General features: G+C 39.2%; 1 protein-coding gene across 2 annotated transcripts in view; it reads left to right on the top strand.

Annotated features, from left to right (window-relative positions):
• tmeff2a (transmembrane protein with EGF-like and two follistatin-like domains 2a) overlaps window positions 1-24,693 on the top strand; it is a 202,854-nt gene that overhangs the window by 11,340 nt on the left and 166,821 nt on the right. For both annotated transcript variants that reach the window (XM_034693327.1, XM_034693326.1), the window contains exon 2: window positions 13,227-13,336. In XM_034693327.1, coding sequence (XP_034549218.1) covers window positions 13,227-13,336 — 110 coding nt within the window. The remainder of the gene's footprint in view (window positions 1-13,226; window positions 13,337-24,693) is intronic.

The following is a 24,693-nucleotide window of genomic DNA, read 5'->3' as shown; positions in this document are numbered from 1 at the left end:
GTCAGCTAAATTGTTGCCCTCTAGGTGTTGGAGCATTTGCTTACTTTTTTATTAATGCAGAGGTTGCTATGAAATACACAATATGTTACTGTTGTTATCAGAATGAACAACATGTTGAAGCTAAACATGAATGTACCTGCCTCACAACACATGGTGAGAGACAGCTGTACACAAATGCAACCCAACAAGAGAACTTGCATAAGATAAAAACGGTCATTCTTGTGGGACTCAGGTCTGTCTGCCTTGAATAGAAGCCGAAAAGTCCCTCCATGGAGTCCAAACCCTGGTCGTGGTGCTGGTTCATGGCTTATGTTGAATCTGCAAAGACTGTGTGCTGAAAGAGAGTTGGAAGGGTTGGTCTAAACGCATCACAAACTACCTGTAGGCCAGGGAAGAGTTACATAAAATGACAGAGGCAACACACGGCAAAGAAACAGGGTGTTGTGGTGCTATGAAACAAGCTTTCATTTGACATTTGGCAGACAAACACTTGCAGGCAAAGATATTAAGTCTCCTTCACTGGCTTTTACTGCAGCTTTATTAGTCATATAGTAAGATGCTCTAATTTGCTGTTTTTGGTTAGCATCTGACTGTGTTTGTATCATGACTAGTTGATGTTTCTGTTGATTAAGCTGAAATCTGTTTGGAAGCTGAGTCACACTCACAGTTTCCCAAGCAGGAAGAGAAACAGAGCTAGAGTTTGTTCCTAGCTTACATTGAAGACATCTCATTTATCTTTCTCTCCCTCAAATAGTCTCTCATTCTGTCTTACTGAATGTTCCTCTCTCCTTCTGTCCCTCGCGGTGAACACCAGAAAGGGAGAGTGGAGTATCTGTCTGAGGGATGTATGGCTTATTGGAGTGAAGCTATCAAGCTATCTCGGGCATATTAGAATATTATGGTGTAATAAAACACTCAAGCTAGGGGAAGTATAGTTGTAATACATGCAACATCGTGACTGCTTTTTCCTTGTATAAGACAGCAAACATTACAAGGGGAGTCAAATGTTACCATAGAAGGTAATCTTACAGATATATGTAGCTAGCATGCTAGTTATAGTTGTCTAACATGTTGTGTTGTTAACTATCAATGGTCACTCCACAGCAGACCTGCCCAGTTCCCTTCTCTGGTCACATTAACTCAGTTACTCTTAGCATTATTGGCTAACATAAGATTCTAGTCCATTATTTGAGTATATGACCCTTAAAAATACAGGCCCACTCAGATATGCTAACCAATTACTTCTGATTTTCCCAAGAGAAAGATTAAAGCTCAGGGGGATGGCTAAGTTGTAGCTCAGTAAAGAAGATAGGCTGACCTCTACAAATTCTGTTTTTGAAACACATGTTAAAACATATTTTATTGCTTGGCTTGGTAAGTTGCTATAAAACAATTTGGAGTAGACGTCACGATTATGTCACAGCAGTTGCACACACATAGCAGTGGTAGAGAAACATCAGAAGCAAGTGGAGTGCTTACAAACTAGAAATGACTTTATTCTTTGTCTAATAGGGTTATTTTTTATTATCAAGTTTTTTTTATTTACTTGTCTTGTGGTTTATTTAGTTCTATTTTGACTTTTAAATCAATATATTTATTGAGGTTTTTTTATTTACTTGTCTTCTTGTTTATTTAGTTCTATTTTGACTTTTCAATCAATATATTTATTGAGGTTTTTTTTTTACACATTTTAGTGACAAAACAACAAAGGGATGTGTGCCTCACAACCAAAGCATCCACCAACATTAAAGGTGACATATCACGCTTTTTTCACCAATATATATTGGTCTTAGAGGTCCCCAAAACATGTCTTTAAAGTTTATGCTCAAAAAAACACTTTGAAATCAGATTTTGGTCTGCCTGAAAAACCCTCTTCTTCAGTCCTCCTCAGAACACTCTGTTTTCTCTCTGACCACGCCCCCTCAGGAAGTGGATGTGGCCTCGGCTCTCCAGCACATTGATCTAATGTTTACATGTTGGCTGAATAAACACGGCTGCTCAGAGATCACGTTACTTCAACCCTCTGAATCTGATCCAGAATCTGATCCTGACAGAGAGGCGCCTGCAGCAGGACCTTTCTGAAGGATTGGTCACAGATTTAGTGTTTCTTGTTGTTTTATTTGTCAGTATGTAGACGTGTGTCTTGGTACACAGCTACAAACATGTAGCTATGTGGCTATGCTAACTAGCGCTAGCACTTTTCCATGATAAATAAAAATCATCCACTAGATCTTCAAATCTGCAGACGTGGGGAGTAAAACCGACCTCTGCCAGAAAGGCAGCAGGACCTTTCTGAAGGATTGGTCACAGATTTAGTATTTCTTGTTGTTTTATTTGTCAGTATGTCGACGTGTGTCTTGGTACACAGCTACAGCTACAGCTACAGCTATGAACATGTAGCTATGTGGCTATGCTAATTAGCGCTAGCACTTATCCATGATAAATAAAAATCATCCACTAGATCTTCAAATCTGCAGATGTGGGGAGTAAAACCGACCTTTGTGTTTATTAAGACAGCCTACAACTAGCATGCCTCCCTCCTAAGCTCCTTGTTAGCACACATTTGTGCAGGTAATGAAAAACAGAGGAGGGATTCAGTATTATTTTATACAGTCTATGGGCTGAACAAGCTCCGAGCTCTGACTCCGTGACAGACCGGATATTGTTGTGACGTAACAAAAACACTGAAGTCTGAAACGGCTCGTTTCACACACATTTACAGAAAGGTGGCGAAATCAAAACAGGGGCAGAATGGATTCTTTTCATTCTCGGGGGGTTTGTAGACATGCCAGGGAAACATATTTCAGGTAGAGAACCATTAAAAAGTAAATTTTGCATGATATGTCACCTTTAAACATTAAAACACACTTCTTCTCAGACCAAAAGCCATCTTTTATGCAAATATATATATAAAATAAAATAACATGAAAGGTTAGTACACAATCAAAAAATAAATATATCATATTATCTCCATAAGCTTCAGTTAATATGTATTGAGGTTTCTATCAGAGAAAACTCATTCCTTCTCCTCATCATCTGACAGCTCAATACTTTTTAATATTTCAAATGTTTTTATTGGATTTTTTCCAATCAATTACAAGTTATACATTATGCAAAACATTTGCAACCCACCCACCCCACCCCCCTGGGAGACTGGCCAACAAACCAAGAGTAAAAAAGGATAAATAACCAATTACATGAGTAGATAACAGCAAAATAATAACAAATATAATAATAGAGATAATGAAAATAATGATATGTATACACATACATGCACACACATATATAAAATGAATCACAAAAGGAAATTAAGCAAAATACAAAACAAAACGTACTTAAATACAATCAATACTTTTTAATGAAGGCAGTAAAGGGTCCCCATATTTTTTCCAACACGTCACTTTTTCCTTTTATAATATACGTCACTTTTTCCAAAGGAAGTGTTACAAGCATTTGTCTGGATAGACACAAATCTATCATTATCTGTTCATTTTTAGTAAACTTATGATTATTTGGTTAAAGTCCTAAAATAAAAAGCCTGGGATCCATCAGAATATCTTTTAAAACAATTTTTTCTATCATCTTTATTATCTCTTTCCAGAACATTTAATCTTAGTACACTGCCAAACACAATGAAGCAATTGTATTCTTTGTGTAATTCTGTTATTTTTAATTATCAAATTTTTTTAATTAACTTTTCTTGTGGTTATCTTTTTATATTTTGACTTTTCATAACTTCGGTCAACTGCATCTTATGTTGTTCCTATTTACTTAGATTTTGTATTATTTTGTTTTTGTTGTTCTCATTTCAGTCACTGTCTGTTTCCTAAGTTTACTTTCATCATTTCCTGTTTTATTTTGTAGTACCTGCCCGTATGTCAAGTCTTGTTTTACTTCCTGCCCTTGTGTGTTTCCCTCCACTTTGATTACCCTCGTTAGTTTCACCTGTGTCTTTTGTGTTTGATTACCTTGAGTGTATTTAGTGAGTGGCAAGTTCATTTTATAACCTCCCTGTGATCCTGTTTGGAGTTCTGTGTTTCCTTGTGGATTTTACTGTGTGGTTTTGGAGCTTGGACATTTATCCTGGACATGTGAATACAGCTTTTGTTTTGCCAACCTCTCTCTTTTTTGGAGTACATCAATCATAGTCTGTAACCAAGTCCTTGTCTTTGTGTTATTCATGAGGAACTGTTAACTCTAAAGGTGTTTAAAGCTAGGGTTGGTAGTCACGGAAAACTAGCAAGAATTTGAATGTAGCATTGCCTCGGGACTCCGTCTAAGATGGTTCATTTTGGACATCTAGTAACTTCATACTGACATTGGTGCACTGGTGACTACTGTCTACATGTTGCTTTTAAGTCCCAAGTGTGCAGTCAGGATTTAGTATTTACTCTTTATTCACGTAACAATTTAGAAGTCATTTCTATTATATTAAATCACTGAGCAGCCACTCCCAGACTTGTCAAGACTTCTTTGGTATTCAGTGCTTCCAAAGTCTGTTCCCATCAAAAAAGTCTTAGCTCAACAATAGTGACGTTTATGGCTGATTTATCTGCTGAGAGTGATTATAGTCCTGCAAATTGGATGTGCTCGTCTTGAAAGATAATTCCTATCACAGGGATGTTGTTGAGAATCAGGGCTTAAGTTTTTGAGTTCTGGTGTGTGAAGGAAAGGGGTACCAGCTTTGTGCTATTCACTGTCACTTTTAGGTCTTTCACTTTTGCTTCACAGGCACTGTTCTTTTTTTTTATGGCAGGGCCTCAGTCGGTGTCAGAAATGTGCTTTGGCTCAGAAATATATCACAGGTGCAGGGGATAGAACAATAACAGTAAGTGCTTTACTTTGTTAAATTGTCTGGATGGAATAGCCTGAAAACTCGATGGGTGTGCAGAGCTGTCAGGGTTTGTATCTTTACTTTCACAACAAGGAAAACAACTGGTGTTTGGATAAACTTAGATGCTGAATCAGGAAAAGGTGATCTATTGAACAAAAGGAACACTTGACATATTGATATTAAACTAGTTTGGTCTCAACACACAAGGAGGAAAGCTTAAAGCTAGGGTTGGTAATCAAGGAAAACTAGCATGAATTTGAATGTAACATATCCTCAGGACTCCATCTAGCCCCTCCCTTGGAGCTCCTCCAAAACGACGCCCCAGCTCACATGCACGAGTGCCGCTGATACATAACCATATGACGGTGACTGAATCAAACCCAGTCCTCTGTGTTTTGCACTACGTCAACTCATGTCTCACTCAGCGGTAAGAAAACACCAAAACATTCTCATAGTGAAAGTTAAAAACACAAACAAACATGAAATGTACGCTCTGCAGGAGGCGGGCAGAACGGCAGGACGGGATTTGATTGGTTTCATCATTTGGCTCCTGATGGCAGGGATTGGTTGGTGTTTTCCCAGGTTTACTCCGGCTGTAGATAGCAGCTTTTTTTACCTCTTTTTTAAGAACACATTATGTATTGATTACCATCAGGACATAAAGATCATTTAAACCAGTAGAACAAAAAGTGGATCTAAATCTGACCACCAACCCCAGCTTTAAGTGATGAATCTAAGGTTAGATTTAGATTATGCTCTCTTGAAAAACTACCTGACATCATGTGGTTTAACCTGTAATATGCTTTAAAATGCATCATGGAATTAAACTGTATGTCTAACTATTTTAGCTACACTTACTCACCACAGGAACTTACCAACCTGCACTTTGACATGTTGCATATTGGTTCTTTAAGCGTCTACATAGCACTTATTGATGTTTCTTTCTGCATGGATGCATCCTTAAACTACTAAGAGATTCTCTTTCATGAGTAACTCAGATGTTTCACATAAATAAGGATCTTAAATTCCTTTTGTTTTAGTTTTTGCCTTTCAAGGTGGTACAACAACACTGAGCAAGTTTATTATGAGTAATCATTCACAGACCACCTGCTTCAAACTACTACTTTTTGGTTAGTATGTGTATCTCAGAGTAGTTTTTCAGGCACTCTGAGGAGTTTTTATCTGTATTTGAAATGGTCTCATTCTTATACTGATGCCTCTTCATTAACTACGTAGTAAAATGAGGTTATCAGGGACAACACTGGTTATTTCTTTATACTGAGTTTTGGTGCCTGTGTTCAGGTCGCTTCTTCTGTGAGAAACACAGAGTCGATTTTGGGCTCTTAGCTGGATGTAGTTATGTTGAGAACTCTACTGGTAAAGTTTGGCAGTGAGAGTTAAGTCAGCAAGGAGGAGTTATTTGTTTATTTTTTGTCCTGATGTTCTTTGCATAATCTTACTTCTACATAGTGTTTTGTCATCAGTGCTGATGCTAGAGCAGGGTTAGCAAAATATGTAGTGTTCTGTTGAAGTACTGTTTTAGATGGAGAGACTGTAAAACCAGGGCTTTGCTGGGTAACAGAGCAAAATGGCTACAAACAGGATTGAAAGTTTTTGCCTGCATACGAATGCTTTCTCTGTTCTATAAACACAAGAGTTAAACTGTGTGTATATTTATGTTTTTCATTTATTGGGATACCAGAGCACACATCATGACTCCGGTGCTGTGACCACTACATCTGGACACCTTTTGTAAGCCAACAGTAATTAACTGGTTACCTAAGTTTTATTGTTGTTGTTGTTGTTGTGTTAAAGTTAATAGATTTTCATCTTGAACAAAGGAAAGTATATTAAAAAGAGAAGACCTGTTATTCATTAATTTATTTCCACAACAAGTACACAGGTTAGCAAGAGCCACATCTTTTGACAGTTGGTAATGGGGGTTATTGAGAACGCAGTCTTCATCCCAGAAAAAACATTAGTGACTTTGTCCAAAGGGATCATTGGAATCAATACGAAACCTCCTCGCAGTGCCTTAACATTAATTCTGATATTTCAAACTTATGCACTTGTATTGCAGATTTCAGAACAGATGCCATTTAAAGGTGACATATCACGCTTTTTTCATCAATATATATTGGTCTAAGAGGTCCCCAAAACATGTCTTTAAAGTTTATGCTCAAAAAAACACTTTGAAATCGGATTTTGGCCTGCCTGAAAAACCCTCTTCTTCATTCCTCATCAGAACAGTCTGTTTTCTCTCTGACCACGCCCCCTCAGGAAATGGATGTGCCTCGGCTCTCCAGCACGTTGATCTAATGTTTACATGTTGGCTGAATATACACGGCTGCTCAGAGATCACGTTACTTCAACCCTCTGAATCTGATCCAGAATCTGATCCTGACGGAGAGGCGCCTGTAGCAGGACCTTTCTGAAGGATTGGTCATAGATTTAGTGTTTCTTGTTGTTTTATTTATCAGTATGTAGACATGTGTCTTGGTACACAGCTACGAACATGTAGCTATGCTAACTAGCGCTAGCACTTATCCATGATAAATAAAAATCATCTACTAGATCTTCAAATCTGCAGACATGGGGAGTAAAACCGACCTCTACCAGAAAGGCAGCGGGACCTTTTATGAAGGATTGGTCACAGATTTAGTGTTTCTTGTTGTTTTATTTGTCAGTATGTCGACGTGTGTCTTGGTACACAGCTACAGCTACAGCTACAGCTACAGCTATGAACATATAGCTATGTGGCTATGCTAATTAGCGCTAGCGCTTATCCATGACAAATAAAAATCATCCACTAGATCTTCAAATCTGCAGACGTGGGGAGTAAAACCGACCTTTGTGTTTATTAAGACAGCCTACAACTAGCATGCCTCCCTCCTAAGCTCCTTGTTAGCACACATTTGTGCAGGTAATGAAAAACGGAGGGGGGATTCAGTATTATTTTATACAGTCTATGGGCTGAACAAGCTCCGAGCTCTGACTCCGTGACAGACCGGATATTGTTGTTACGTAACAAAAACACTGAAGTCTGAAACGGCTCGTTTCACACACATTTACAGAAAGGTGGAGAAATCAGAACAGGGGCAGAATGGATTTTTTTCATTCTCGGGGGGTTTGTAGACATGCCAGGGAAACATATTTCAGGTAAAGAACCATTAAAAAGTCAATTTTGCATGATATGTCACCTTTAAGAGTATATGAAAGAGGGTTGTAGTTATGGGTAAAAAACACAGATAGGCTACATCACTAGGATGATATGTCATTTATTATCATGCAAATGTTCCCATATTACATGTTGCATGCCTTAAGCCTTTCACTGACAAGAAAGAAAAATGGCCTCACTTTCTGTGCCAGAAGTGTAAATCTATATTATTACTGGCTTTGAGGCAATCATTGTCATAAAACTGATTGAGATTTGTTCCGAGTCGTCTTTCAAGCTCAAACCATGTTGGCCCTGGCGTGTGATCTGAGAGGTGATCATATGTGGCATTTACTCTAATCGTTTCTGTACTCGTTTCATTCAGAGGCTTGACACCCGTAACAAAAGCATCAGTTGTGCACTTGTAAACAGTCAACAGAACAATCTCTTTTGTGATTCTCGGGTAGACGGCGTGCCTTTTGTAGTTTAAACAAGCATCATTACTGTTGTTTATGAGTTAGAAAGATGACTTCATCAGTAATTAATCCCTCTGAGTTATTAGTTACCCGTCATACATTGGTTGTTCTTGTGCACTGCCTGCTAACACTGTCCATCTGCACATCTGTTTCTTAGTACAGGAGACAGTTTAATTGCAGGAACAGAAGACATATTTCCTCTGTTTTCCTGTCCTTTAAGAACAATTACTTGGTTTCCCAAAGCCTGCTGTCCAGGAGACCTTTAGAAAGGAAAACGCTTCAATATCAAAGTATGAAATTGTGTTTTGGAATGCCTTCTAAAAATGAATACATAGTTGGGTAAAATAGACATTTCCATTCTTACAGAGAGTCTCCAGATGGCATGAAAAGCAACTGATATTTTCCTATCATTTGTATACTCCCAGCCAGCAGTTTGATTGTCAACACAACAATGCCTCTCCCCTGTGAGCATCATCAACATGTCAGCTGCCAGGGTGCCAATTTTTTTGTGGGTTTCCAGATTGCCTTGTATGGTCCTCTTGGGGCTGAGGGCTTTGTTCCATCCATGCAATCCAAGCGTCAAGGCCTCTCATGTCACTGTTCTTGGCGGGATTATTGTATTTTTGCACTGAGAGCCTGCACTTCATGGTCATTCAGGAGCCCTGGCAAATAGCAGGTTCATTTTTAGAGGAAGACTTCTCTTCCATATTCTCTACCATAGGGTATTATTTCCTGACAGGTTGTTCCATACCAAGAGGGCTTTTGGATATAAAAAGGACATTAGTTATTTCAGTAAGGTTACAGGAGGGGCTGAGTCTGAGTGTCCAGTATAAAACTTGACCAATCTGACCATCACTTTTGAGATATAGTGAAAGCGCAAACAAGTGCTTCAATAAGTGAATAGATCAAGACTATGCTAGACAGAGAGAGGCAGGTGAGGGTTTATATTTATCCTGGGTAGAGACTTCATCTGGAAACCTCTTAGAGCTTTACTTTAGACAAATAAGGGATGCAGCGCCTTGAAATTTAATGAGGCTGTGTTGTGTCTGATGCAGTTTCAATTTCTGTTCAAACTATTTACATCAGCTGTTGCATCTGTAATTGATGTATTTTCCTTCCATACTATGTATAAGTCTGACACTGAGTCAACTCTGTGTTAACTATTAACTTCATACACTTCATTAAATATACTTTCAGGATGTGGGGAAAGGAAGAGCACAGAGACAACTTCTGCTGTGAATATGTTTAATGTTCACCACGACCGTAGGACAACTGAACACTTAATAACCGTGATGGATTAACTGCACTGTGGGAAACAACATCACTCTGCCTGTAACCCTTAGTAATGTAAAAGGGGAGAGCACAACTCAAAACAATACTGTATAAACTGACACACAGAATGTAATGTGATTTATATTTGTTGTAAATGTAAATCAAATTATGGAAATAAACTCAACCTGAGAAAAATAAGAATCTACAAACTAAAACTTCACAAAAATCTCATCTTCCATTAAAGACCTGCTTCCTGTTAGCACTGTCAGAAATGATGGATTCAAGAAGTTCATCAGAAAACTAAATCCAGATACAAACTAACAAACTGTCTGCTTTCTCCAACTTTCACTCAGGAGCAAAAATCTGACTTAACAATCAAATGAAATAATGATTTAATATTTATTGTTATAATAATCGATATCCACTGATATGAAATATTTTATCATGATAACATCATTTTCAATATCGCCCATCCCTATGCTGAAGTATCCTTGAGCCTGACAGAGACATCCCACCTGCTGCTGGAGAGCTGTGGCCTGGACTTGACATTTATTCTCTCTGCAGAGGACTGCATGCCAAAAATGAATATCTGTAAAAGATCAGCTGAGCAACCAGTCAGGAGACAAGTGTGAGCACTGGAGATGCTTGGTTAAAAACAGGTGATTTAAATAACCTGAAGGATAAGTCTGAAGCTTCTGCGAAATGTTCGTACCTCACCATCTGGAGGAGCAGATGCATTTTTCACACCTGCCTTAATCAACTGTGTCATAAACAAAAGAAGACACACATTAAGCTATGAAGGCTGTAACTTCTTCAAAATGAAGCAACCATCAATGATGCATGTTTGCTTGTTCACGGTCACATGGGTAAAATATTTGGTGTTCAGCGCTCTGAGTAAAACCAGTTTTTCATCGAGCCACAAAGCATGAACTGAGACAAATAAAGGGACAAACCCTACACTGTTCAACCTCATGATCAGTGACTTTGATGCTTGCTTCAAATTCCTATTTTACCACGCTCTCTGGACTTCAGGCTCTTCTTGAATAACAGTATTTTTGTATGGAATGCCTCATTTCATGTTCTTTAAATGATCCATTCTACAAAGTCTGAAAGCTACTATGACTTCTGAAGTTATTCATTAGGTTTCACTTACTTACCATTGACACAATAACCACCGCAATGTATGGTGTACAGTCAACATATATATCCTGTCACAGTATGAGTTTTTGCAGTCCTCACTGTGTTTGTTTTCCACAAAGACCCTGCTGTGCTTTATTTGCAAGGAGGGTTGGTGACAGCTTTTTCATTTCCAAGAAAGATTCAGAGTTTTAGGATATTTTTGCTGCACTCAAATAAAGAGAAACCTCAGGTTTTGAGTTAAACACATTTGCATGCATACAGAATATCTGAAATATCTATTCATATATTTTTTCTGCCTGTCTGGGGTGTGGTCATGGTGGCAGCAGCCTTAGCAGGTTGACCCAGATGTCCCTCTCCCCAGCTACGCTTTCTAGTCTCACCTTGGGGATTCTGGGGTGTTCCCAGACCAGATGGGATACATAATCCCTCCAGCAAGCTCTTGGTCTACCCTGGGGTCTCTTTCCTGTTGGGCATGTTTAAAAATAAAAACCTCTAAAGGGAAGTGTCCAAGAGGCATCCTAATCAAACACCCGACTCACCTCAGCTTGCTCTTTTCAATGTAAAAGAGCAGCAGCTCTTCCTGGAGCTCTCTCTGCATGTTCGAGCTCCTGACCCTATCTCTAAGACTTGAAGGAAACTGACTTTGGCCACATGCAATTTCATTCTTTCAGTCACTACCCAACGCTCATGACCAAAGGTGAGGGTTGGAACAAGGACTGACTGGTAGATCGAAAGCTTTACCTTCAAGCTCAGCTCCCCCTTAACAATGGTGTGTTAGTCCCTGCATTACTGCTGATGCTGCACCCACCCACCTGTCAATGTCTCAATCCATTTTACTCTCACGAACAAGACCCAGAGAAACTGGAGCACCTTCATTTGGGGCTAAGACGACTTACTCCCCTCCCATAGGGAGCAATCCACTGAGAACTATGGCCACAGACTTAGAGGTGATGACCCTCAGCCGCTTCGCTTTCAGCTGCAAACTGCCTCAATGCTTATCAAATATTATGAATGCAAAACATATGAACACAAAATGTGAAACTAAGCTTAAAATGATAAATCTGGTCAATTGACAGATGCAGCAATTCAGAGGATTCATGAATGTATTTGATATTCAAGTTGCATATCTGAAGATTAATGCTGGTACTGATATATCAGTGATAAGCTTATATAAGCATTGCTTTATCAGTCAAGCGCTAGTGTCTCTTAACGCTGATGTAGCAGATTGCAGGGATGCATAATAATGCATGTTTTTACACAAAATTCTCCAAACCTACTCTGGATAATTAAACTGAGAGTCTTATTTTGGAAATATGCAGCAGCCTAGGAGAGATAAAAACATACAACTCTCTTGGACTTTATTATTAGAATTATGCCAAAGTCTCTGCAAAATTAAATGTTAGTGGACTTTTTTGTTCGTTACAAAATGAAGACTTTTGCCTGTGCAAATGTCTTTAGTATTTCATCATAATTAAATTTGTACACCAGCAATTGTTATTTGTATTTACACCAAACAGAACATTTCTCCTTTTCACCCTGAGGGCAAACAGGCCCTGCAGGGAATGTCATTTTTTCCTGATCTAACAGTAACATTGACAGCAAACATTGATGTCAGCTGGTATTTGGTTCAATTTAGACTCATGCACGTTAAAATGCAAAGCCAAAATGTACATGGAGCTGCTTTCTATAAGCAATCAGTTCAGGTAGACTAATAGCCTCAAGCTCAGTCTACAGTCTCATGCCCATGTGACTCTTTGATTTGATTCAGGATGCTTTGTTGAAGTCATTTGAGATCTCTAACGCAGCCTGAATGGGTTCATGCACCAGGTTTACCTCTCCAGGACAATGCCCCGGCAGTCAGTGTGTTTTTGTAAACAAACAAATATTAGAAGAAAGAGTTGAATACATTAGCTGAGAAACAAAGAACATGCAGATTCTTTCATACAGTGCTCACAATTACATGAATGATAGACTCTGGCAGACACCAGATGTCACATCTATTGAGCACCTATGGGATTTTGGACTGACACATTAGACAGCATTCTGCTCTACTATCATCAAAACGCCAAATGAAGAGAAATCTTTTGTTCATCCCACCAGTAGAGTCCAGGGACCAGTGTGCTTTAACTGTATTTCATCATGTTGGCAGCTAAGGACAGGAATGCGTACTAGCATTGTCTTTTCAAAGTGCACAGTGTGTGATCAAAGTGTGTATCGTGCTGTGGGAGCCATGACTAATGGCTGACACTCATTATGACTGACCCTGAGTGGAGTTCAGCTCTGAGTTGCTGGAGGGATGAACAGAGAAGCACTTAGTCACTGATGTCTCTTTTTGGCTCTGCTCCTCCAGGTTTTGATGACCGGGACACGGACCTGTTTTTGTGCGACACTAACACATGCAAGTTCGATGGGGAGTGTTTAAGAATTGGGAACATGGTGACATGCATTTGCGACTTCAAGGTAAGAACAGTGATTCTTCTTTTATGGCTTTCCTTTATTTCTAGTGTGTTTGGCTTTAATTGAGTAATTGCTCAACATTTGAGTTTATTTTGCATGACGCTGTTTCAAGAAGAAAGAGTGTGAAGGGCTGGACCTTTTAACCACAAAAATGAACGAGATGACTAAAGCTGTGTTTACTCAAGCATCATGGGTTATTGTTAGCATAACTGACTAGCTTGCTAACTACAGAGGTAATCAAGTTTTACACATAAGGACATTTCATTACTATCTAGTTTTTAAGATAAAGTTTTTTTTTAAAAAGTACTCTTCATTACACATACACTGAGTAGCATCTGCTATTAAGATTGAACAAGACCCTAAATACTAGAGGTGACCAAGTGTTCCGGGGTCTTTTAGCCCCCAGAACTACTTTCCCCTGAACTAAAAGGTTCCTGGTCCCCCATTGTTGTCTGCGTTTGGACCGCGGGCTGAAGTCCCGGGTAGATTGTGTAAATCAGGCCAGTGACGTATGGAGAAAAACAAAGTAAATGCACTACACCAGGCCAGTAGAGGGCAGTAAAACAAAGAGGAATGCCATTCATCACAGATGACACCATAGAAGCAGACGGACAGGCAGGTATCATTATGAGCAACACAACAGTTAGCCTGTTAGCATGAAGAGACTCAGCTGGTCTGTTTTAGATGGTGCTATATTTCATCACAGATGGATTCACTGAATCAACACGTGAGAGGAGATAAGCGCGAGTAGCAAAGACGTTTCAACACGCCTTTAAAATCCTTTTGAACTCAAAAAGCCGTGGCAGAGATGGGCCGGTGTTTTGGTTTAAACAGCGACCCTGTTAACTGTAAACTTTCAGCCGGATGCAGGTCAGCTGAGTCAGTAAACTCTTTTAAATCCCTTCTTAAAACACACTTTTATTTTATTGGATTTTATTTCATTTTAACCATCTTAAGAAATATATTTTAAAATGATTTTATTTCTTTAGAGTTTTTTTAGGGGAATTTTATGTCTTTTAAAATATGTTTTATTTCTTTATCTTGACTTGTGTGTTTTTATGATCTGCATATTTTATTTTACTGCCCATACAAAGCATTTTGTAACCTGGAAATGAAATGTGCTCAACAAATAAAATTATTATTATTATTATCCCTCATAAACGTCTTTAGACGATCATTACATATCTTTTGAAATCTTAATAAAAACTAAACTAGTTTGCATTCCCAGGAACTCCCTCTGTGTTTCAACAGCTGTGTAAACTCCACAAACACTGACACGTTCAGCTGAAGGTCTCCAGTTTACTGGGCGGAATAAAAACACTGCAGTTAATCTACCAATCAGACATGTTCATTGTTGCAGGCCCCGCCCCCTGAAAGCCCCGGGACCTTTGAAAAGTACTACCCTCCTAGAAGGGACTTTTTAGGGGGGAGATTATCTACCCCTGAACTAAATTTAGACCTTGGGTCCACCGGTTAAAACGCAAGTAGTTACTCCGGTCGAAAAACCCCTAAGGTGTAGGCTATTGTTAGCAGTTTTGTGTTTTCAAGCAACCTTATTGGGATAACTCAACATAGTGTTATTTGATTTGATTTGATTTGATGACTTTATTTTGAACATGTAAAAGTAAAAATACAATAAAAAAAAAAAGCAGAAAAGAAGAAAGAGTTACACAAACATTCAAGAAGAAAAAATAAAATAAAAAGAAACAGTTTTACAAAAGAAACAAAATCAATATTAGCAAGCAGTGAAATAATTTACTTTACATGTGTGAAAAGGAGTAGGAGGAAGTTTAAAACGTATCTAATCCTACCCCTTTAGATTTTCTATGGTGTATAGACCTCATTACACTCTGTTTCTTTATTGTTTAAAATGAATCATGTCAGAAAATGGTCAGCACTCAAAGGAAGATCCCTTTTCAAATATTTTCATTTTATTTTTTATTGTAGTTCTTATTCTTATTCCTATTCTTATGCCTTGTACAAAGAGAGCACAGTTTACTAAAGTCAAATTCCTTGTGTGTTCAAGCATACTTGGCGAATTAAGCTGATTCTGATTCTGAAATTTGATGTTAACGTTAGCTTCAGTAGGAAGCTAGCTACACCTGATACAACCTGCCAGTGAACACTGACAGTGGCTTGCTAGAAATGCTTGGCCTCTTTGGTCTACCTCTGTCTGAAATCTAGACGTAGGCTGTTTCCGAAATCGCCTACTATACTAGCAGTACGTACTGATATGTCCAAAATTCAGTATGTAGTAAGTAGTATGTGAACAAGAGCAAAATCTGCAGTATGCCAAAACTCCCCGGATGTCTACTGATTCGGGAAAATATCTCAGTGTGCATCGGACCAGTCTGCCTCGCGTACTGTTTCCCACAATGCACAGCGCTCGTTCTGCTTTTTCTTTTTCCTCATTTTTTGACGAGAGGAAATCCGTTTTTAGGTGCTGTGAAAGTTATCAAATTACATATAAACCACTTCCTAACTTTTTAAATCATAAATGGATGCTAAATAAGCTTTTTATTTATCGGCTTCGCCGTTGTTTACTTCCGCTTTCCGAAACCGGAAATCCAGCGAAGTCTGGCTCAACATCTTTTTACAGTCTATGCTCAACATGCTGCATGACAGATCGGACAGAACAGTCATACTACATACTAAATTCAAATGCAGTATGTAGTAGGCAATACCTACTGCCTACTACATTAGTAAGTAGTATGTAGCAGGCCGTTTCGGAAACAGCCGTAGTGTTTCACAAATGACACAGAAGTCTGAGAGGTATCTCTGCCACCATTAAGCTGCTGAATATATTTTGAAGAGGATGGAAGGCAAGGCTGCAGCAGGTGGCAAGGCATCACCAGCAGTTGGTCAAATATGACTAACAAATATTGTTTAATCCCCCAAAGATGTTTTCATGAATCCCTATCTTACATCTTTTTATAGTTTTGCTTAGGCAGTGTGATCCACGCAACCAAAAAGGAGTCTTCAAGTTAAAAAAGGACTATATGAAAAGCTTTGCCTGGGTCGACATGCACACACTATGAATCATGCTGAGTTGAAAGGTAATATACTTTTAAAGAGTTGTATAATCAACTGGATCGAAGTCCATTGTCTTGATTAGACAACATAAGCCCCATGGGGAGGTTGCAGCATAGCAAGAGCTAAGTTTACAGCTCCCCATGAAACCCCATGTCACCCTCCAGGACCACTGCACTCTCTGCATTCATTACAAAGATCACCACTGAAGGGACCAAGGAGTGAGAGGTGCTCGTTAATGACATAAACCTGGGAAATTATGCTGTTCTTGATAATGACTCATACTTAACTTTACGACCAAACCCATAATAAAAACAGAGCAAACCAGTCAGCCGAGTATTGATTTTGGTATAACGTTTGCAAGCTCTACAGACTAATATCCTATGCAGGGCCCCAGATAAATGAAGCCACCGAGATCTGAAGAAGTAGCAGTGTTCTCATCTGTTGCTTTTATCAGCACGTCATCAGCGCAGCCAGGCACTAGGCAAGCTGACACTCGATTGGTCACAAGCTTTTATCTCAATTTCGTACTTCCCCTTGGAGCAAACGTTAACAGAGGCCTGCAGATAAATGACATTACAGCTCCATTCCTCTTCAGGAGATCTCACACTGATACTGCTGTCGCTGTGCGCTGAGGCACTCTCCGTGCTCTCAGAAAAGAGCAGGTCATACCACATTTTCTGCCTTAATACCACAGGTCTGAGGTCAACTGTGCTACGCGATTTTCTGTTTGTCTGTTTGGAGGGTTTTTGATTGGAGTGTCTTCATTTCATCAGTCAACGTAAACATGACCTTCCTGGCCTTGCAATTGCTGCCGTGCCCTGAAATCATAAGTCACTCCTAATCAGTGTCAAATAAATAGATCTGAGATTTTCCTCCTCTTGGCATTTCATTCAGGACTGTCGAAGGAGACGTGTAAGTTATATAAATTCTCATCTTCGTTGGATTTCTGTGTTCTATTAGGATCCGAGGATTGGTGTGGTGACACTCCCACACAAAAAAAACCCCAATGATGAGACATGCAAGGGGCTGTGTAAAGAGGAAGTGAGTGTGGCGTGCTGGGATCAATGGACACTATTCATTGCCAAGATGCATTAGATCCGCCTCGCACTGACTCATGAAAGAGCCACGAGTTTCCCTCAGTAAGAGGAGTCAAACTGCTACCAAAGCAACATGCTCTCTTGTACCTAAAAAAGGAGTTGTTTCTTGTCAGCTAACACCATATCCCTGACTAATCATATAATGTTTCTTTGTAATTCATCTCACAACAGCTGTAGGAAAAAGCGATTGCTGTCAGTTTGGTTTTGTTAATGTCAGGTCACACGTCTGATTCCCTGAAGGGTCGTTCATTCCAAAAATATGTGCACTCATGGTGCTGTGAAACACTTGAACTAAAACTGTCCACCAAAGAGTAAGAGGCACATTTCATTGCTTTCAGTTATGGTGCTTTAAAATATATTTGTGGATTTCAGTGTTCTGAATCACATGAATAGTTTCTCTGCATCCAAAACCTGGAAACACAGCTATGTTGTGAAACACTCTTCTCCCAGACAAAATGTATTTGCATTGAGATCTAGTTAATTTCACTTTAAATAATGGATTCAAAGGCAGACATTTCATTTCTGAGAGTTTTGTGTTTTTGTGAAATAGTTCTGAAGCCTTTATTTCATGAAATTATCATTTTCATTTTTTATTATATCACTTAAAGGTGACATATCATGCAAAATCGACTTTTTAATGGTTCTCTACCTGAAATATGTGTCCCTATCTACAAACCCCCTGAAAATGAAAAGAATCCATTCTGCCCCTGTTCTGATTTCTCCACCTTTCTGTAAATGTGTGTGAAACGAGCTGTTTCAGACTTCAGTGTTTTTATTACGTAACAACAATATCCGGTCTGTCACGGAGTCAGAGCTCGGAGCTTGTTCAGCCCATAGACTGTATAAAATAATACTGAATCCCTCCTCCGTTTTTCATTACCTGCACACATGTGTGCTAACAAGGAGCTTAGGAGGGAGGCATGCTAGTTGTAGGCTGTCTTAATAAACACAAAGGTCGGTTTTACTCCCCACGTCTGCAGATTTGAAGATCTAGGGGATGATTTTTATTTATCATGGATAAGTGCTAGCGCTAATTAGCATAGCCACATAGCTACATGTCGCAGCTGTAGCTGTGTACCAAGACAGACGTCTACATACTGACAAATAAAACAACAAGAAACACTAAATCTGTGACCAATCCTTCAGAAAAGGTCCTGCTGCCTTTCTGGCAGAGGTCGGTTTTACTCCCCACGTCTGCAGATTTGAAGATCTAGTGGATGATTTTTATTTATCATGGATAAGTGCTAGCGCTAGTTAGCATAGCCACATAGCTACATGTTGGTAGCTGTGTACCAAGACACACGTCGACATACTGATAAATAAAACAACAAGAAACACTAAATCTGTGACCAATCCTTCAGAAAGGTCCTGCTGCAGGCGCCTCTCCATCAGGATCAGATTCTGGATCAGATTCAGAGGGTTGAAGTAACGCGGGTCTGTGAGCAGCCGTGTATATTCAGCCAACATGTAAACATTAGATCAACGTGCTGGAGAGCCGAGGGCACATCCACTTCCGGAGGGGGCGTGGTCAGAGAGAAAACAGAGTGTTCTGAGGAGGTCTGAAGAAGAGGGCTTTTCAGGCAGACCAAAATCTGATTTCAAAGTGTTTTTTTGAGCATAAACTTTAAAGACATGTTTTGGGGACCTCTTAGACCAATATATATTGATGAAAAAAATGTAATATGTCACCTTTAAAACTAATTTGTCTGGCGTGTTGCATTGCATCTAACCCAAGAGTTGCCGTGACAAACACACAATGAGCATGTCTTTTGTAATTTCTCTGTAATGAAATGCTCTTTTCTTTGGAAAGTAACATTAGAGTTAAATTCATAGACCTTTATATTTTGCTCAGTATCATACCTTTATTAGTGCCTCTGCCCAGTGTGCATGGTAGCATGGTTTTTCATCTTGGTACTGATCTTGCTTCTTTATTCATTTTCCTTCCATCCCCTTCATTTTAACTTTTGATGTTGGCTAATGTAAGCACATGCATATCATAACAGTACTGAAATGCAAATTCTGCTTAAAGTGCAGCAGGTCAGCCAACTTATGCAGAGGAGGGTGTTGGAGGATACTGTTCTACCAGCAGAAAGCATAATAAGGCAACTCGTCCTTTTGATGCACGCAGATCTGAAATAGCACATTGGATCAAACCATTCATTCTACATTGGCCCAGAGTCTGGTTTTCTTATTGTTCTAAAACCTTCAATTTTGAAAATTTGAACCTTTAAATCACAATGCTGAAACAAAAAAAGAACACGTGCATTTAACTTAACTCAGCACACTTGAGTCTTAGGTAACGTGTTTTGAACAGAGAACTGAGTACACTTGTGAGAAATGTGCAATGTCTTTGGCGATTAGACTCCATCGTGATGCATTTAAAGGGGGAGTGAGACCAAGAACAGGATAAGAGACCCCCGATGGAGTTCAGACACTGCTGGTGGTGGTGAGGGAAGGATGCAGGATGAGCTGAGGAGCTGGAGCTGAACACTGATGAGATAAATTGAAAGAGGTTGAGGCTGAATCTGGTTTGTTTATGACTTGAAAGATTATCAAATAATTGAACTGAATATGACTTGGTGTCTTTGTTGATGTTGACATGTTTGTGGGATGGACTCAGGCATGTTAATCTAGGTACACATGAACAAAATACTGTAAAGGTACACGGACATGTTTTTGCACGTCTTCCTTTAAATAACGATTTAACACACAAAAAAACAATTGTCCAGGTAATTCCCATCATTCAGCTCATAAAAATGCAATGCAATGCAAAGTTCGGGGATTGTTTTTGCTGCAGGCTTGGAGAATGAGGCTTCAGCCATTGCATAAAATATCTACCACAGTGTGATAGTGCTGGAAAGAGTTTAAATGGTAGTTAAATTTAAATGAAAAGGCAATAAAATCAACATAACTCAGAACTGTACAACTCTCCCTCCTGGGTATTTTGAAAACAAGCATTCAAAAGATTTAACGTCATGCTGCTTCAAATAGAGTGTTAAAACTCCACAGCAGGCTCCTGTGTGTGTAAATAAATGGACAGTGCTTGCTCAAAATACTTATACGTTTAACTCTGCAGCACTGCAGCTCAACATGAATACAACAGAAACATTATCTGAAAGGAAAACAGTCTTATTGTCGGGCCCATCTCATGGGAAATTAGAGACTGTTCTCATCTGAAAATACAACAGCCTCAGTTTGTGGTTGTGATACAGGCTATGCAAGCACTCTCCTACCTTCCAAGCTAACACTGTATGCTATCAGCAGTAGGGTTGCAAAGGGGTGGAACATTTCCGGTAAATTTCCTTAAAGTTTCCGGTAAATTTCCATGGGAAGTTAACCCTCAAAGACCGAGAAGGCCGCCGGCGGCCACAAATAGCTCTTCTTCTTAAATGTTTAATAACTTTTGAACCGCTGATCCTATCAACAAGCTTTAAAAACTCAGTTACAGCGGACATTCTCCGCTTTCCATAAATACCTAATTTGTCTCATTTGCATATTCATCGGCTGCGTGGTGACCGTGATGACGCCATCCCATTTTGCAGCATTGATTCGTCAGGGAAACCTCTGTAGTTTCTTCCTCTGAGCCAATTGGCAATGGGTGTAGATGCTTAGTCCCACCCCTGTGTATCGATTGGTTCAAAATGTAAATGTCCAGGATGTGTTTCGCCATGACAACCTTCTACTCCACCAATAAACGTGTTTTTGGGGGGAAATTTGAATGTAAAGAGCGGAAAACAAGACGGAGAATCCGTATACAAAACGGGACAGCAAAATCGAACAGATTTGCACGTTATTTGAACTCAACACAGAAAAGAAATGACAACACGAAGGTACACAACAGAAGAGGCACTGTTTCTAATTTTATCAAATTTTGCCGAGGAGTCATCTGATTCTGACGCAGACACAGCTGGGGCAGAGAGGAGGAGTGCAGCAGCTGCATCGATCCTTTCCAGGACATATATAGTATATATGTTTCTGTAATTTATGTGTATAATTGGTGAAGATCGTCTGAACTTTTTGCTCATTTTTACTAAATAATTAACATCTCTCTCATTATGTTCATGGTTAGTGAAAATTATTTGCAATTTGTTTATTTGCACTAAGTGTATTTCAATTCATTTATGAACACAGTTTCCACTGTTTGTTACCATGTTTGCATGTGTTCATGATCAGAATGTATTTATCTGAAAAGGCCCTTTTACCTCTGTGTCCTAATTTATGATATAATAACATCTCTACTTACTCTAAGACCTTTTTTACACATATCCACAGGGTCAGTAAATCAAACATAAGAATACACCTGCTTTTTCCACTAAAAACGTCTTAGAAAATACTATAATAAATGGCTGTAACTTGCTCAGTAAAGGTTTGATAGTGAGAAAAAATTATTTGGAAGTCTAAAACACCTAAGTACAACTTTCTAACAAAACAAAACAAAACTTCCTGATGTTCTGTCTGAGTTCACAGTAAAAAATGACCTAAATTTCCAGACGATTTTTAAAAAACTTAAGTATTTTCATCCATTTTCAGACAAAACTAAAGTAAAACTGGTACTTTAAATGCAGCACAGTGCAAGATAAGGTTCTCCTGAATAAAATGATGTATGGCACTTGATGCTGAGTGCTTCAATAGGTTAGAAAAACAAGAAAAATACAGGAGAGTCTGGCGCCCCCAAAAATGGTCAAGGTCTTTAAGGGTTAAGCAGGTTAATTTTGGAAATATTCCAAATTGGTAACTTTCCATGGGAATTATGGGAATTAATGGGAATTAACTGGGAGTTGAGGGTAATTTAATGGAAAGGTGTCATATCCAAGCATAAATATTTGTTTTGTCGTAAGCAGACATCCATCCGAAATAGAAATCATGTGTGCATGTGATGGAGGAATGCACAGTGCATGTAGGGGGCGTGGTCTCAATAGCCCTGCAGTAAGCAGTGTGCTATGTGCATGTGATTGAGGAATAGCAGAGATATTCAACTGTACTTGATGAAATCTGGTTGTTTTAGTCAGGATTGTGCTCAAATATATTTTCCCCAACTATATTTAAGTTCCCTATTAAGAGCCAACCTTCAGTTTAGTCAATTCCCATTAATTCTCATGGAAAGTTTCCAACTTTGAAAATTCCCGGAATTTTGCAACCCTTATCAGCAGTAATTCAAAGTGGTTCTGTTACAAAAGATCTCAGAGAGGAGATTTGGTTGGTTTGTCTGACTTCATCATGACATGCTGCAGCTTGTTCAGTATCTCTCAACAGTCACGATACTTAGCCGCCTACAAGCATTCATTTCTGTCAACCATCATTAGGATTTTTTTGTTGAGATCAAGCATTTTTTGTCTCCTGACCTAACCATCACCAGTCATGTTTGTCAGAGAACTGTGAGCAGTGGATAAGTCTTTATACATTTACAAAATATCTTAATGGTCTCAAATGCATCATATTTTTTTGTCCAGACTGAATTAGATTACTCAGATTGAGAAGTTAACATGGTGAATTATGGGTAATGATAAATTGTGACCATAGATGTAGATGGCAAGCCTGACAGACTTGTGGCTCTGTATACTAAATCAGAGTTATATGTTAGAGTTAAGGTGATAATATCTGTAATCAGAACAGGCATGTGGACGTTAACCTACAAGGAGGACACTGATGAGCTTTACGTCGGGGTCTAGTCTCACCCTGTCGGGATTCTTTTTCCCATAACAACCTGCTAACCATACATTATCACGCTTATTACCCAGATACTGACTTAAAATACAAACACACTTTTAAAAACATTGATTAAAGATTATTGTATTGATTTAGATGATTTATGTTTACAGTTTTTAAAAATAGTTCCAGTGATTCCTCATCAGTGATCGTTCCATGGTGATGGATTCTTCTCTGCCTGTTGTGGTGCATTGAACATGAAACTGTCCTCATTCAGCTCTCCTTCTTCTCTGAGCTCTGTGGTTCACACACCTTTAAAAAGAAACTAATGTCACAACTTTGAACCCTGCTGCTATCATCACCACCGCTCATGGTTTAACTTTCTTTGTGGAGATCACTAACCTAAAGTTTCTCTCACCTGCTCCGCTCCCTCATCATATTGATGGACAGAATCCAATATGGAAACGTCCGTAGCCTGCTGATTTAGCATGCTAACTGAAGCTAACGTTTTAGCCCCATTGCTTACCAATATGATGCTAACAGAAGCTAACGGTTTCCCCTCACCTTACGGTCTATGGTGTCAACAAGCAGAAGCTAAATGTGTCTGAACTCTTTTCTGTGGATTGATTTGACATGACGTGTGATCAGTTTGTCTCTGGTGTTGATCATGTTAGTGAAAGTTAATAACCGCTGTCAAGGGGTTTTGACCAATCAGAATCAAGCTTCTTACACAACTGGAAGATCAGTAAGAAAGACGGGTAATAACATTAGCTAACTCTGCGGTGACCCCATGCTTAGCAATGTCACATTAATTGTTCTCGAAAGAAAGGTACTTTATTGATCCCCAGGGGGGAAATTCAATTTTTTCACTCATGCTATTTTTGGACATGCTACACATACAGTTTTTTTGGTATATACATACAAATGCACACACATGCAGTGAACATGTCAGAGATGTCAGAGTGAGGATACTGCCGTCAACCAGCGCACCCCAGCAGTTGGGGGTTCGGTGCCTTGCTCAAGGGCACATCGGCAGTGCCCAGGCAGGTGAACCAGCACCTCTCCAGCCACCAGTCCACTTGCCAAACTTCGTCCATGCTGGGACTCGAACCGGCGACCCTTCGGTTCCCAAGCCAAGTCCCTATGGACTGAGCTACTGCCGCCTGCTGTACAGAGTCACTGAGTGTAGTTATACTTTGAATAAAGACTGCTGTACAGAGTCACTGAGTGTAGTTATACTTTTAATAAAGACTGCTGTACAGAGTCACTGAGTGTAGTTATACTTTTAATAAAGACTGCTGTATAGAGCACACAAAGCGCAGAGACACGGCCCCGGCTTTCTCACACTTTCATCACATCTTCCTCACCTGCATGTGTTTACTGTGTTAATGAGAAAAGTGTGAGTAAAGCCATTCCCGGTTCTCACAGTTATTATCTTACATATCATCATAATAAGTCAAAGCACAGGCCAAGCTGCCCGTGATGAACCAGCACATTAACACTTATATGTCATGGATCAAACTTCTGTCAGATAATATCAGAGAGGAGATCTCTGAAGGACGTGAGCTCTCTGTAATGTGAAAT

This window comes from Notolabrus celidotus, chromosome 10 (assembly GCF_009762535.1).
Source record: "Notolabrus celidotus isolate fNotCel1 chromosome 10, fNotCel1.pri, whole genome shotgun sequence".
Lineage (NCBI taxonomy): Eukaryota > Metazoa > Chordata > Actinopteri > Labriformes > Labridae > Notolabrus > Notolabrus celidotus.
Note: the sequence above shows the minus strand (reverse complement) of the source record. Positions and strands in the feature narration are given on the sequence as shown.